This window comes from Trichoderma gamsii (assembly GCF_001481775.2).
Source record: "Trichoderma gamsii strain T6085 chromosome Unknown Scaffold_44.2, whole genome shotgun sequence".
Taxonomy (NCBI): Eukaryota; Fungi; Ascomycota; class Sordariomycetes; order Hypocreales; family Hypocreaceae; genus Trichoderma; species Trichoderma gamsii.
The window spans coordinates 131,168-144,216 of NW_020171381.1; the positions used below are offsets into that span (position 1 = coordinate 131,168).

The 13,049-nt window shown below is 50.1% G+C and overlaps 4 protein-coding genes across 4 annotated transcripts; 3 read left to right on the forward strand and 1 right to left on the reverse strand.

Annotated features, from left to right (window-relative positions):
• Positions 1-163: 163 nt before the first annotated feature.
• Positions 164-786, forward strand: TGAM01_v209278 (acetyltransferase; the record flags this gene model as incomplete). Its single annotated transcript, XM_018801917.1, has 2 exons — positions 164-343; positions 406-786. 2 exons carry the CDS (start codon positions 164-166, stop codon positions 784-786), a joined length of 561 nt encoding a protein of 186 aa, XP_018664742.1.
• A 447-nt stretch (positions 787-1,233) lies between these two features.
• Positions 1,234-2,229, reverse strand: TGAM01_v209279 (hypothetical protein; the record flags this gene model as incomplete). The annotated part of the gene is made up of 3 exons (XM_024550522.1): positions 1,234-1,524; positions 1,596-2,131; positions 2,202-2,229. The coding sequence occupies 3 exons, from the start codon at positions 2,227-2,229 to the stop codon at positions 1,234-1,236; spliced, it is 855 nt and encodes a 284-aa protein (XP_024404729.1).
• A 658-nt stretch (positions 2,230-2,887) lies between these two features.
• On the forward strand, positions 2,888-4,206 carry TGAM01_v209280 (hypothetical protein; the record flags this gene model as incomplete). The annotated part of the gene is made up of 2 exons (XM_018801915.1): positions 2,888-3,129; positions 3,213-4,206. The coding sequence occupies 2 exons, from the start codon at positions 2,888-2,890 to the stop codon at positions 4,204-4,206; spliced, it is 1,236 nt and encodes a 411-aa protein (XP_018664740.1).
• Positions 4,207-5,335: 1,129 nt separating this feature from the next.
• Positions 5,336-9,810, forward strand: TGAM01_v209281 (hypothetical protein; the record flags this gene model as incomplete). The annotated part of the gene is made up of 11 exons (XM_018801914.1): positions 5,336-6,190; positions 6,256-6,444; positions 6,505-6,970; positions 7,027-7,142; positions 7,200-7,271; positions 7,345-7,569; positions 7,644-7,747; positions 7,805-8,063; positions 8,138-8,280; positions 8,335-8,939; positions 9,011-9,810. 11 exons carry the CDS (start codon positions 5,336-5,338, stop codon positions 9,808-9,810), a joined length of 3,834 nt encoding a protein of 1,277 aa, XP_018664739.1.
• Between the last annotated feature and the right edge of the window lie 3,239 nt (positions 9,811-13,049).

Here is a 13,049-nt window from a genome sequence, read left to right on the forward strand (position 1 = left end):
ATCAGCCGACGGTTGAGTCATTCATCAAAGAGGGGAAGGGTCTGGAGAAGGCACGGTTGAAAACATAATTGGAAGCTGTTTGGCATACAGACCGCTTTTAAGCCAGATTTCAGATTTCAGATTTCAGATTTCATCGCCAAACCAGCAGAATCGGGCAGAAATCATGGCGGTCTCATCGGGCAAGCAGCTGCCCGCCGACTTGGAGTATGTGCAGTATGAGCACCGACTTGAAGGCCAATACCTCCCAGCCATCCGGTCGCTCATCTCAAAAGACCTGAGTGAGCCCTACAGCATCTACGTCTACCGGTACTTTCTCTACCAGTGGTCTCATCTTTGCTTCATGGTAAGTCGCTTTCACGACTCCTCGCCTACCCCATGCAGAAAAGCTAATCAAACTTGCGTCAGGCCCTGGACCCCGAGGACGACTCACTCATCGGCGTCATCATCTGCAAGCTCGAGGTTCATTCATCGCACTCGCCTCCAACCCGTCGAGGGTACATTGCCATGCTGGCTGTGGCCTCACATTTCCGCGGGCGGGGGATTGCCACCGCCCTGGTGAAGAAGGCAATCGAGGCCATGGTAGACCGCAATGCGGATGAGATTGTGCTGGAGACGGAGGAGACAAACACGCCTGCCATGAGGCTGTATGAACAGCTTGGCTTCATACGATCGAAGAAGCTGCATCGATACTATCTGAATGGGAACAGCGCTTATCGATTAGTCCTCCTCTTGAAAGCAGTCGATTCAGATCGAAGCTCCATCTATGATGAGAGTCAAATCACATGATGTGAGCTTGGTATGCTATCATTTTGTCGAGGTCCCTCTCCTAGATCGCTGGTAGCATAGACCGAGGGGATACGTCGGCTGTTGTAGAGATTTGGCACATGGGACGGCGTGTGGTTTATGATGAGGCATCACTCAGAATTGGCGTTTTTTTTAGCATTTATGATATCTACTTATCTTATAGCATACTGTACGGTCTTTCAATGAATTTGATAGTTACTGATGGTCATCTCCTGTTGGTTATATTCGTATGTACATAGCATACTCTGGCAATCTTTTTTTAGCTAGCATACAACTTGCGCTAAAATTGTACCTATCTGACAAATATCATGTTCATGCCCGGCGCGGAAACACATCAGTTGAGCTGTAAATGGAAGCTCTAACGCCCCAGGCATTGCCAGACGAGATGCCAATATATGTGAAGGCATCTATTGTACCAGGTTAATGAAATCAGTCTGACAACTGGTACCGTAGAGCAGAGAACTTGCCTGGTTTATAATAGATTGGTCGACCTCTAGCTTCGACCAGTCTTAGCTCCCGAAGCGTTTGCAACACACGCCCAACGTCGGTCTTGTCCCTGAAGTCTGCCGTGTAAATACACAAGAGACGATCTTTGCGAGGGTCTTCCAATGGTGATCGCGGCAAAACCTTGGCAGCGATACCAAGCTCGTTGTTTGCAGTAGCTTTTGCAACAATCTCCCACATTTCATTTACTTCCGAGGCAGGGCAGAAGAGCAGCCACTAGGAACATTGCATTGTCAGTAATGAGGCCGCCATTTATCCCTGAGCTCATTTATCAAGAAGACTCGTACCTTGCCTGTTCGAACCTTGGCGAGATGGGCCAGGTCCAGAATGTCGTTGACAGCCTGCTTCTGCTCTTTTCTAATTTCTTTCTCGACAACGGACTTTCCCTTGCCCGACCTCTGCATTCCTTCGATAAATTTACTGACTAGATGAAGCCTCTCCAAGCCTCCTTGAGCGACTATTGCTGTCTTACTACCCTCTTCCTCTGGCGCCTCGTCCTCATTTCCTTTGGAGAATTGACCCTGGCTCTCCAGCTTGTGCACTCTCGGGATGTAGGGATTGCATATATATATCCATGGTACCTCGGGCGTCTGATCAGTTGTTGATGGTGGCAGCCGTGAGAGAAACTGGTCTATTGTCTCTGTGAGTTGCCAGGCGTAGGGGATTCCGGAATAAGGGTTGTGTAGGTGGGAAGCCTCCTCGAGGAAATCTGTCTGTTGTAGGGGCCGGCCCGGATGCACTCGCTGCTGCAGGGCCCATTCATCCACGTCGAAGTCAGCCACCCGCTGCAAGAGATTTGATGTGGTTTCCTCATCGCCTAGTTCTGCGGTCAGAATATGCACATGTTGTTTTTTGGGTTTTTCAAATAAGCGAAGCAAGTCCGAGATACCAACCATAGAAATCGGATTCGTCGCTGTCCATGGCGGCGTTGGGCTACCCGCGCCGCACTTTAGTCAACACCGGCACCGCCGCCACAGCAAATCGATGCCCCGTCCGCCACCGGGCGTGGCTAATTCGTATGGAGGTCAAAAATACTGGAGCTGGCGCGAGAAAAACATGAGCCGGATCGCGTTCTCAGCGTGTGCGTGTCGCTCAGAAAAGAGTATCCACGGTATAGGTACCAGAGCTTTCAGGTTCCTGGCGCAGCTGTCAAAGTTTGCGATATGGTGCCAAAAAGATCGCAACGCCTATTCTCAGGCCAAATTAAAGATGGAACCAGGGAAAGAGGACCAAAGGACTGCTCGGGAGAAGAGACGAAAGATGGAAAACCTTGACGCGGGGATCGTTTGCTATATGTGATAGATGTTGTGGCCATGCTGATGGTTCATGTTTACAACGAGCCTCCCCTGCCACTCCAAGTCCCCAGTTAATGCTGCGCGGGCTGGCGGGAAGCCATCCGATAAGCTCCACTGCACGCCACAAGCTGCCAGGAGCCTTTTTATGCCTTGCAGCGTTGCGTGCGAATTGCTTTTTTCTAGGCTCCCAAAGGCAAACATGATACGAGTGACGTACTCAACTTGAGCTGCCGACTATCTTGTTATCCCCTGGTCTCTCTCACTGCCGGTGTTAGCTGCTAAGCATGGAAGAATTAACGCCCATCGCCTCGCTGCGGTCACTGATACTAGATCTGCCGCCGAGCTGTGCTGAGTTTTGCCCGGCGCACCCTGAGTATTTGGTCGTGGGCACGTACAATTTGCAAAAGGACGACCAAGCCGAGGCAACAGCATCGGATGCTCAAGAGGAGGGTGACGCTCCGGCAGCTCCCAAGCCCCAGAGCCGGAATGGCAGCCTTGTCGTTCTCAAGCTTCAAGGCGATGACATGTAAGGCTGCAAATATGGCATTCGATGTCTGCTTAGTAGAGTTATGGAATTGTCGGGCCACTAACTGTTGGTGAGGAAAATAGATCGATAGTGCAGACCGTTATGCAGCCCTCTGCTCTGCTGGATCTTCGCTTCCACCAGACCATGCCGGAATTCCACAACATCTTGGCGGTGGTATCAAGTACCGGAACCCTGGCCATGTTCAAGTTCGACCCGCTTGGATATGCCAGCGCACCATTGCAGCATCTTACCACCAGCAGATGCGATGACTTGGATGAAGACGTCCTCTTTCTGCAATGCAATTGGCACCCAATTGCCAACAGGGTCCTTGGGGTCACCACCTCCACCGGCCTAGCAAGACTGTTGCTGCTTAATGATGAGTGGAAGATTGCAAAATCAGCCGATGTGGCCATTCAGAACTCTCTTGAAGCTTGGTGCATAGCTTTCTCCCCAGCAGATGCTACTTCAGACGCAACAAACCAGCCAATCTCGGTCTACTGCGGGGGAGACGACTCTGCGCTTCGATATACGACCTGTCACTGGGAGGGCGGCGATGAACAAAGCGATTCATCATCAATCTTAACTGTGCCGTTTGGGCCCATAGCTATAAAGGGACAGCATGATGCAGGAGTTACTGCGATTCTGCCCCTGCGGCTATCAGCCCAAGATCATGGTAGAATAGTCATCACTGGTAGCTACGACGATCATCTTCGAGTCTTTTCCATTCAGGACCTTCATGAGTCCTGTGGCATAAAGCGTGTGCAGCTTCTTACAGATGCGAACCTCGGCGGTGGTGTATGGAGGCTGAAGCTGATCGATATCCAGACAGTGGATAGTTCGACGAGGATTCGAATCCTGGCCTCTTGCATGTACGCTGGAGCCAGGCTCGTCGAGATCGTAACGGACAACAGTGGCCAGAGCTGGAAATGCGTAGTCTTGGCCCAGTTTGAAGAACATAAGAGCATGAATTATGCCTCGGACATTTCAAGCCTGTATCCCACGGTGGACGGGAGGATACGCGTTGTGTCGACCAGCTTCTATGATAAACTGCTCTGCCTGTGGGAATATGAGCCATGACGCTAATAAGAGACTAAATGAAATGAATTCTGGGCGATCCGACGTTGTTGTGATAGTAAGTGACAAATCCTTGCTTGACCCAACCAACAGGTATGTGGGCGATATTCCGTATTAGGCCTGTAGTCTGTTTAGTAGCTGGTACCATCTCCGGCCTCCTTCTAGAAGACGGAGGGAAGCCAAGCAAGCTAGACATTTGGTCAGTTCCGGTTAAATCAAAGCGTCCGGCGCGGGGTGCATTCGGCAGAGGTGCTACTTCGCTGATCGGCCAGACAAGGTACGGTACGGAGCAATAAGCCAGCACAGATGGATATCGACCACTGCATCGCGCACCGCACCTCCACTGGGCTGCAGCGGTTCCACTGGAGACTGAATGCTAGCACAGGCTCCACCGCTGTCTGGCGCGTGTCTTCCGTCCCGGCGATGTATCCACGGCTTGCTCTCAGCCTTGCAGCGCTGTGGCACCGCAGCCGCATACGACCTCAATAAGGACGAAGATTGAGGCTGATGAGGCTTTGTTGTTGCAAAAGAATTGGCGCCAGAGATACCTCTAGTGATTGGCAGAGGCTGAAGGCTCCATCAGCCGCTAAGGTCCGGCCTAAAGACGAGATTGAGGTCCCCTAAAAAGCTACCCAGGTACCTGCCCAAATCTAACAAACCCAGCACAAGCTTCAAGGTACAGGTTGCTGGCAACTGGCGCGGCGTGATCCTCACTCAGCACAATCTTTCTGCCTGCTGACCGCCTTCGCCGTTTGCTCATTGACATACCCAGCCTCTCTAATCTGCCAATTCTTTTGCATGCCCTTTGATTCTTCATTCTTCATGCATAGCAGCGGTTGAGTCATATCCGCACGCCTCAGTCCTGACGAATCGAGCCCCGCTAGCCCTGTTGCTGCCGAAAAGCCGTCACCCCCAAATAACCGGACGCAATATTTTTAAACCCCTGCTCTTTTTATTTTTAGTGAACGGCAGCCAAACCTCGATGATCGTGCCCAATCCGACCGACTTCTGAATTCACACTCTCGAGGCTGTTTCGTGGGATAGAGCATCTCCGTCCTGCGCCGCGTGCAGTCGCGACAGAAACCGTCCATCCTGCAGCGTTTCTGCTCGCCACCGCAGCTGATTAGCAATCATGTCTACCAACGGCGGAGACGCGAGAAACGGCGGAGATGCAGATGTGCTCGCCAGGATTCACCTGGCACTCGAGGTGGTTCACAGCCCGCTCTCGACCAATGACGCGCGTCGGGAGGCCCAATCCTTCCTCGAGGAAGTCAAGGACATCGCCGAAGCTCCTTTCCAGGGCTACCAGCTAGCCTCCGACAAGACCCAATCGCCCGTTGTTCGCCATTATGCCCTGTCACTTCTCGAGCACGCTATACGATATCGATGGGCGACCTATACTGAGGAACAAGCCCAAACACTCCGGAACTGGGTGCTGGAGCTGAGCCAGGCCGTTTCGAAGGAAGACCCGTCATATCTGAGGAACAAGACGGCCCAGCTTTGGGTGGAAGTGGCTAAGAGAAGCTGGGGCTCCGAATGGACAGATATGGACGACATGCTTGTTGAGCTATGGAAGGTTCCCAATTCAGCCGTCCACAAGGAGCTTGTCATGTCTATTCTTGAATCTCTCTCAGACGAGGTGTTCTCTGGAGATGACCCTGTCGTTGCCATGAGAGAAGGTGTCTTGAGCAAGGCGTGTGTCGAGATCTTCACTCCCACGGCAGTGCTGGTTGAGGCTTTCCCCAATCGCCAGCCCGGCCCAGACGTTCGGTGTGGTCATGAGGGCTGGCTCGCCCGTCTTTCAGAGTTCCTGGGCATGTGTTTCAGCTCTGGCACTCAGAATGATGAAATCAAGACTTGTATTATCAAGGGATTTTCAGCTCTCCTTTCACTTCTGGCCTGGGCTATTCCAAAAGCTATATCGTCTGCTCGGTGTGTGGACATCTTGACAGCCGGCCTGGCATCCCAAGCAATCGAAATTCAAAAGGTAGCTCTATAATGCCACTGGGTGATTGTTCCTATGCTTCTCGTGCTAACAAGTCCTCCCCATAGGTTGCTGTAGATGCCCTGCACATGCTGTATATGCGAACCAGCTTCACAGATGATGAGTTCAGGGAGATTGTTGCTCCCATGTACACCGGCGCGTCCATTCAACTCTTCAAAGACCTCATTGAACGGTCAGCCGTCGATGCTGACGATATCGACGAAGACAAATACCAAATCTTGAAGAAGCTATCCGAGGTACGCCTACACTACTATCCTTATGCACATACTAGACTACTTACAAGTGTTTGACAATAGATGCTATCAAGCTTGGGTGATTACTTTGAGAAGAAGCACTCCCAGGTCCCTCATGATGCAAACCCCCGGGCTTTCTTGCAGCTCTTGCTCCAAGTAGTACAACATCAAAGCCTCATGGTCTCAATCCCTGTCTTGGTAACGTGGACAAGGCTCCTTGCGAACAAGTACATCGGCCCAAGCGATCTTGTTACACCCATGATTGGACCTCTCCTTGAGGTCTGCAGCTCTAGACTTGTTCGATACGAAAATCTTCCTTCTGACACCACCAACCCAACATTTATCTTCCTGATGGAGGATACCGATACCATTCCCGAGCGCCACGCCTTTTTGGGCAATTATCGCCGCTACAGCTCACAGATTGTTGAGGCTATCGTACAGCTTAAGCTCGTCGATGCGGTATCCTATATTCTAGGACAAACTGAGCAAGTTTTGCAGCATTTGTATGATGGACAGCCTCCATTTAATAGTAAGAACCAGCCGCTACCATTCTTCCGGCTAAAGTGGAAAGCTAACACAGTAAAGAACAAAATTATTTCAAGCACTCAATGCCTGTTTTGCAAGTAGATTCCAACTTTACATTGATTGAAGCGTCATTAAAAGGTTATGCGAAGTGGAAAAGGGCACACTCCCACAACAACGTACGTAATGAACGCGCCTCCGATTTATGTGGCTATTCTTGTCTAACTTGCTTTTAGCAACAACAAATCGCCGAGCTTGAGGCCAGTCTCGAGGGCTGGTGTTCAAGACTTCTTGATATGAGCTTTGAGGTATGCTTTTGGATTATCCAACTATCTTTTGCCGCCTCTATTATGGAAAAGCTTACACCTAGGCGCTCCACAGGATCCTCTTATCCGAAAGCGAACTCTCCAGCTGCTAGTCTATTTCTCAACAAACGCTCTGAACAAGAACGCGAATTTCATGCTCAAGGTGTTGGAACATATCATTCTCACCTGGCCAGTGTTGGAACCAGAATACCGCGCGTACAACGATGCCATCAAAGACTTTCAAGTCGAGAGCATGCTCGAATTACATCGCCTTGCTATCGGAATGCCTGATCACCTTCTGGTAAGTCCCCCTTATACATCCAAAAGAATAAACATTTACCACCTACGGAAGCGCTGACTATGGCTGATCATCAGGGGGTTTACGACCAAATTGAGGCCCGTGTGAATGAGATGATGGCTACTGGAAAGCTAGATGATAGACGAACACTTGCTTACAAAAGCTTTTTGTTCTTGATCATGTAAGTCACAGCATGGTAGTTTCTGAGGACTTCGTGCAGGCTCTAATCCGGGTACAGACATCGAGCGAAAAGCGTCGACATTCCAGCCAAAGTCCAGAAACTGCGAGAATTTGTAGAGCCTGTAAAGGCGCAATGGCAAGAAGAGAACATCAAATCTTCCGTTAGGTCGTATTCTGGCTTCTGCGAACTTCTTGCACTAGACAAGGCCCAAGCCTACCTAGCCAACCGCCAGGCGCATAAGATTCAAGACTGGGGCTCGTCCGAGCTTGATGCAGAGGGATTGGCGCTTCAGAACGAGTTGGAAGAGCGTCTCAAGGTATGGAAGGAAACACGCAAACCGCTTGAAATATTACTTGATCAAAAACAATATGCGCTGACACAACATAAAAGCAACTGCCTCTCCGTTCGATGAAAACCCTCTTAGCTCTATCTGTGGACAGGGTTGAAAAATCATCCACCTCATATCAAGCTTCCTGCGAAATCTGGAAAGACGGGTTCCCTAACATCCTAGCAGACCTGCTGCGCCTCCTAAGGTTTGTTGTAGTACTCAGATAGTTACTGTTTTCGATTTTCTGACCTGACTATAGCTACGCCCACGCATCACATAACCCGCATAACTGGACAGGCTTCCCAGACGATATGCGCAGCATTGTGGACAAGGTTCTAAGCGATCGATTTTGGCAGGCTGGTATTTCGGAAGGGAGCAAAGATGACTTCTATGCCAGAGTGTTTGACAAGAAGAACACGATAGAAGGACTTGCTTCAACTATTCGCGGGTCGGTACGGTTTGTTCGTGAGACGTCCTATGGAGTTCTGTACTGCATGAGCAAGCTTCATTCGCAATTTTACGGGTTCAGTGGACTCGCTGCTCCGTTATCCGAGGCTTTCTTTTCAGACTCCATCTGGCTGTCTACTCACCAACAGAGCAACTTATTGGGCTTGGTTAGACATCTTGTCGACGATTGTCCGGTTGACTGCCGTGAAAACTTCTTGCCTGAGCTTTTGTCCTCATGTTTCCGGCAAATGGACTCGAAGATCAACTCAGAGTGGGCAAAGCTTGAACAGCAGCAGACTGTGACAGTAGATGGCGACGCTGAGCTCAAAGAGGAGATGAAGTCCGAGAGTATACTCCGTCAAGTAACATACACCGCTGTGGTGATGGTGGCAGATTTTTTGGATCCGACCAAGCCAAGTAAGACAACCCGTTTTCTACTCTACAGCGCTGCTCGTTTACTAACCTGTTTCTTCTCTTTTTCTGTTTAGACTCTCCAACTTTAGAATCACAAGCGCAGAACCCTGATGCTCAAAACGACTCTGGGGCAGCATATCCCTCTCTAAGAAAGTTTTGCTTAACCCATCAACAAATCATCGAGCCGCTCTTGCTTTTCTGCATGCATGGAATTCGGATGCGGGATATCAGATGCTGTGGAATGCTGCTGCGGCTTTTTATATCACTGGTACCAGAATTTGGCGCGGCATCATCTAAGAGAAGCCAAACACAGCAGGCTACCGACGGACACGGAGCAAGTATACCTGTCGATTCATCTCCTATCCCTCCCGAGATCGCTTCAGCTGTTCGGGAGTACATATCATCGGACGTAATGAGAGCATGTATCACCTCATTCCATGAGCCATACTTTGTGGACGTTCAAAAGGAATTGGCGGCACTCATCGCAGCGGTTGTGGTTTACTACAGCCCAATCACATCAACACCTACGGATGTCCTTTTGGCGCTGCCAAATGTGAATCGTGGAGAGCTGGAGCGTCTAAACGCATACGTGGCTAAACCGGGATCGCACACGCGGCAACAGAGGGCAATCGTCCTGGAGTTCTTGAAAGATCTCAAAGGAGTAAGCGTCTCAGAGATGGGAAAGCTAAACAAGAGCGCCGGCTTCGATGGTTCAAGCCACTCCAAGCGTCCAAGCCGCAGCAAGATGGCTCAGGGGTTCATGACGAGCGCCCCAGCAACATCCGATGCTACAAACCACAAAAGGGGAGACGCAGCGGGAGACAGGGCCACACCCGATGGCTTAGAAGGCATTTCTAATTTGTTTGAGAGTTAAAAGGGAGGAAGGAGATATATTACAAAATTCTTCGAATTGCGTTTTGAGTTGATGATGAGCTGATACACTCAGCCTTCAGAATTACATGGCGGCAATGGGACGCAACGAGAGTTTACCTTTCCCCTGTTGTCGTATACTAACTATTATTATTTTCTTCTAAATATAGCTTCTTTTCTTAGAGAGAGTGGTGCAAAAGCCACGGGAGAGGTACGAGAGATATACAAAAAAGGGAAGGGAAAAAAATTGTGGAAAAGAAGAGAGCGTCAGTCGGATAATGGAGATTTGCTGTGGAAGCTCAACGCAGTTACACCAACATAGGTACGTCATGTAAGAGGTTGTTTGCTATATGGAGTGTCATTTGGCATTCGGATGACGATAGTAATTCCCTCTTATGGGGGTCACAAGCATATGAGATGCGAAGGCAGACTATTAGGTAGAATGTTGAGAGGGAGAAGTCGTCGTAGCTACTAGATCTAATAGTGGCAGAGGTGGCCGCTTGATTATGTCACAGCGGACCTTGAACATCCTTCTCTCCCCATCTTTATTCCCTCTTTCGCTGGTGTTGTTATCATTACTGCTGTTGATTGTGCAGCAGGCTGTGACACGATCAAGGGAATGATAGCCCAGGACCAAAGGACCATGGACTATATGGCTTGGCACCTCCCCTGGCTGGCACATGTCACAATATGTTCCGAAGACGACGCAGAGTATCGTTTTTCCTTTGTTGTGGCCGAGAGGGATCAGCTACTACGCCCGTTCGCTCAGAAAGAGAGTGTTTGTAAGGAACAATGCTTGGGGGCAGGAAGAAGTATAATACTCAATATTTTGGCGTAATCCTTCTAGATGCAGGGGTAAATTGGGTGAAAGAGCTGCATTTAATATCGGAGGAGGGCCGGCCTATCAGATGCCACTATCTAGTATGCTTGTGATGAGCGGTAGCACCTAGCCTTTGCATACCACACGATGATACTAACATGTAGCAAATGATAAGAGGGGGTTGAGGAGGGTTACACGTGCGCACGCTGTGATCCGTCTCGCTTCGCGTGTTTTGGCCTACCGGCGTGGAGAGCCGTTCGGCAACGGACAGGCAAAGATTTTTTTGTTTGGGCGATTGCGGTTTTCGGTCTTGAGGAGGGATCGGGCGATTGGGCGTGAGGGTTGTGAACAGCTGCTTTCTTATAGCAAGCTCCCATGTTACGAAACTGACATCGTATCATCCATCCATGAGTATCGTATAAGGTACGAGATCAGATTATGACAAGTATTCTGCCTAGGTATCTACCTAGACAGGCACTTATATTGGTATGGCACCAAGCATTTGTCGTTGGATCCTCCGAGTCTATTCAAGATTCTCTGTTTCCGGAGAAATTCGGAAGCTCTAATGCGACCGGTGAGGAATGGATGCACTAACAAATTGAATACTGCGAGCCAGCACCGTCATCGTCCTGGCTGTTGTTGGTCTGCTGCTGGTAGCCTCCCGCCCGGAGCTGCACATCGCCTCTTTTTGCGGACCTGCAGAGAGTCGATTGGCTTCGTCCATTCTTCTTCCTTTGCCCATTTACTACATCTACTAACAACTTGTAACAATACATAGAGCGCCGTGCTACTAAAGTTACTCGTACAGGCGGCTGCACACACTGCCTAGCCTCGAGCGCGGCAACGTACCCATAACGATGGTCAAACAAGAGTGTTTGGCTTGTCGCAGCTATTAATAGCCCGAATTGCCGACGGAGATGCTCTGCGGTTGTTTATATACAATACATGTATCCACTTGCACTAATGCCTACAGCAGGCAAGGTAGTTTTTCTATTAGACGACGGGCTTGATTGCCTCATATATTGACAACTTCCATAGTTGATTATGGACTTTCAAAGCTTTGTGGAGGTCAGGCGCCTTTAGCTTGCACGGGCTTAAGCTACTACAGCTGCTGTCCTTCCTTTTCCAGAGCTCTTGATATCGCAAGGCGGAGCTGAGTGGCGGCGAGCAATCTCGGATAGCTGCAGCAATGGTTGCACCGAGGCTTTTGCCCCGGTTGGACTGAAAAATTGAGAAATGAAAGAAAAGACGATGAAAATGCAGATGAAATCTTTTTACTATGACAGTCTTTAGCAAGACCAATGGGGATCATGATGGTACCTAGCAATACCAGCAGCAGTACTATTTGACCTGCTAAAGCTCATGTACGCGTACCGCATGCCGTAATTGGCAGAGGCCAAATTGGAACTCCCTGCCACGCTACTACTAGTAGACCGTTTAGGGCCTCCCTAGTGCCAGAACCTCGCGCAGTGGGCACTGGCCGTTGATGCTACCGGCGCCACCTGAAGCTGCCCCCCTGGCACCTGTCAGTTGCCAGTGTCTGAGGCGTCGACGCCATATCCGACACGTCAGGCTACATTGCCGAGTTGCTACAGCGGGCGACGAACTGCGGTGCAGGGGAGGTCCGAGAACCAGAACGATTGAAGCAGAAACCAGTGAGACTCGGTGCAGTTGCTAAGATACATCGAACGACAATTACATGCCTCGTATCATACAGGTTATTGGTTTTATCTACTTTGCGTCAATGATTTAATTCTTTTTCTTTTCCCGCTTCTTGGCACCGCTCCGTGCTGGTTTCGCTGAAACGAAAGTCCTCTCAACGCAACCCTCTCCCCTCTCCGTCCTCCGCATACAAGTCTGCCCCATCATATCCCCATGTCCATCTTGTTTCTTGGTTTCTTTTTCTTCATTTTTCTCTATTCCCTTTTTCCCTTTTTCCTTTTTTTCTTTACCATCCTGCTCGCCTCCTCTGGCTGGGTCCCCGGTTCTCACCCGCAGCTGTCATCGGCACCCGGTGAAACTCCCCGTCTTAGGGTGCCATTTACCATTTACCCTCTCCTAGTCCTTATGCTTTGCCCCCTCTCTTTCTAACTTGTTCTCTGCCGAACAAGGTATAATCCAAGGCCCTCCCCTATTGGCATTGTTTTCTTTTGCTTTCCTTCTCCTTGCTTCCACCCAAGCGGCTTCTCATTTCCGTTTTCCTCACCTTGTTTGGGCGACGGAAAAGGTGACATCAAGGCGATCGGAAGCTCCCCCTGTTTGACGTGCTGCCGAAATCGCCAACGGCATCCCCCCCCCCCCCCCCCCCCCCCAGGCTAGCTAGGAAATCCTCCCAGGGGTCCGGATGGGCTCGTTAAGCAGGCGAACAGGCTATGCATCTGCTAGTGACTGCTTCTGCATTTCTGCTAGCGAATTGATGCCCT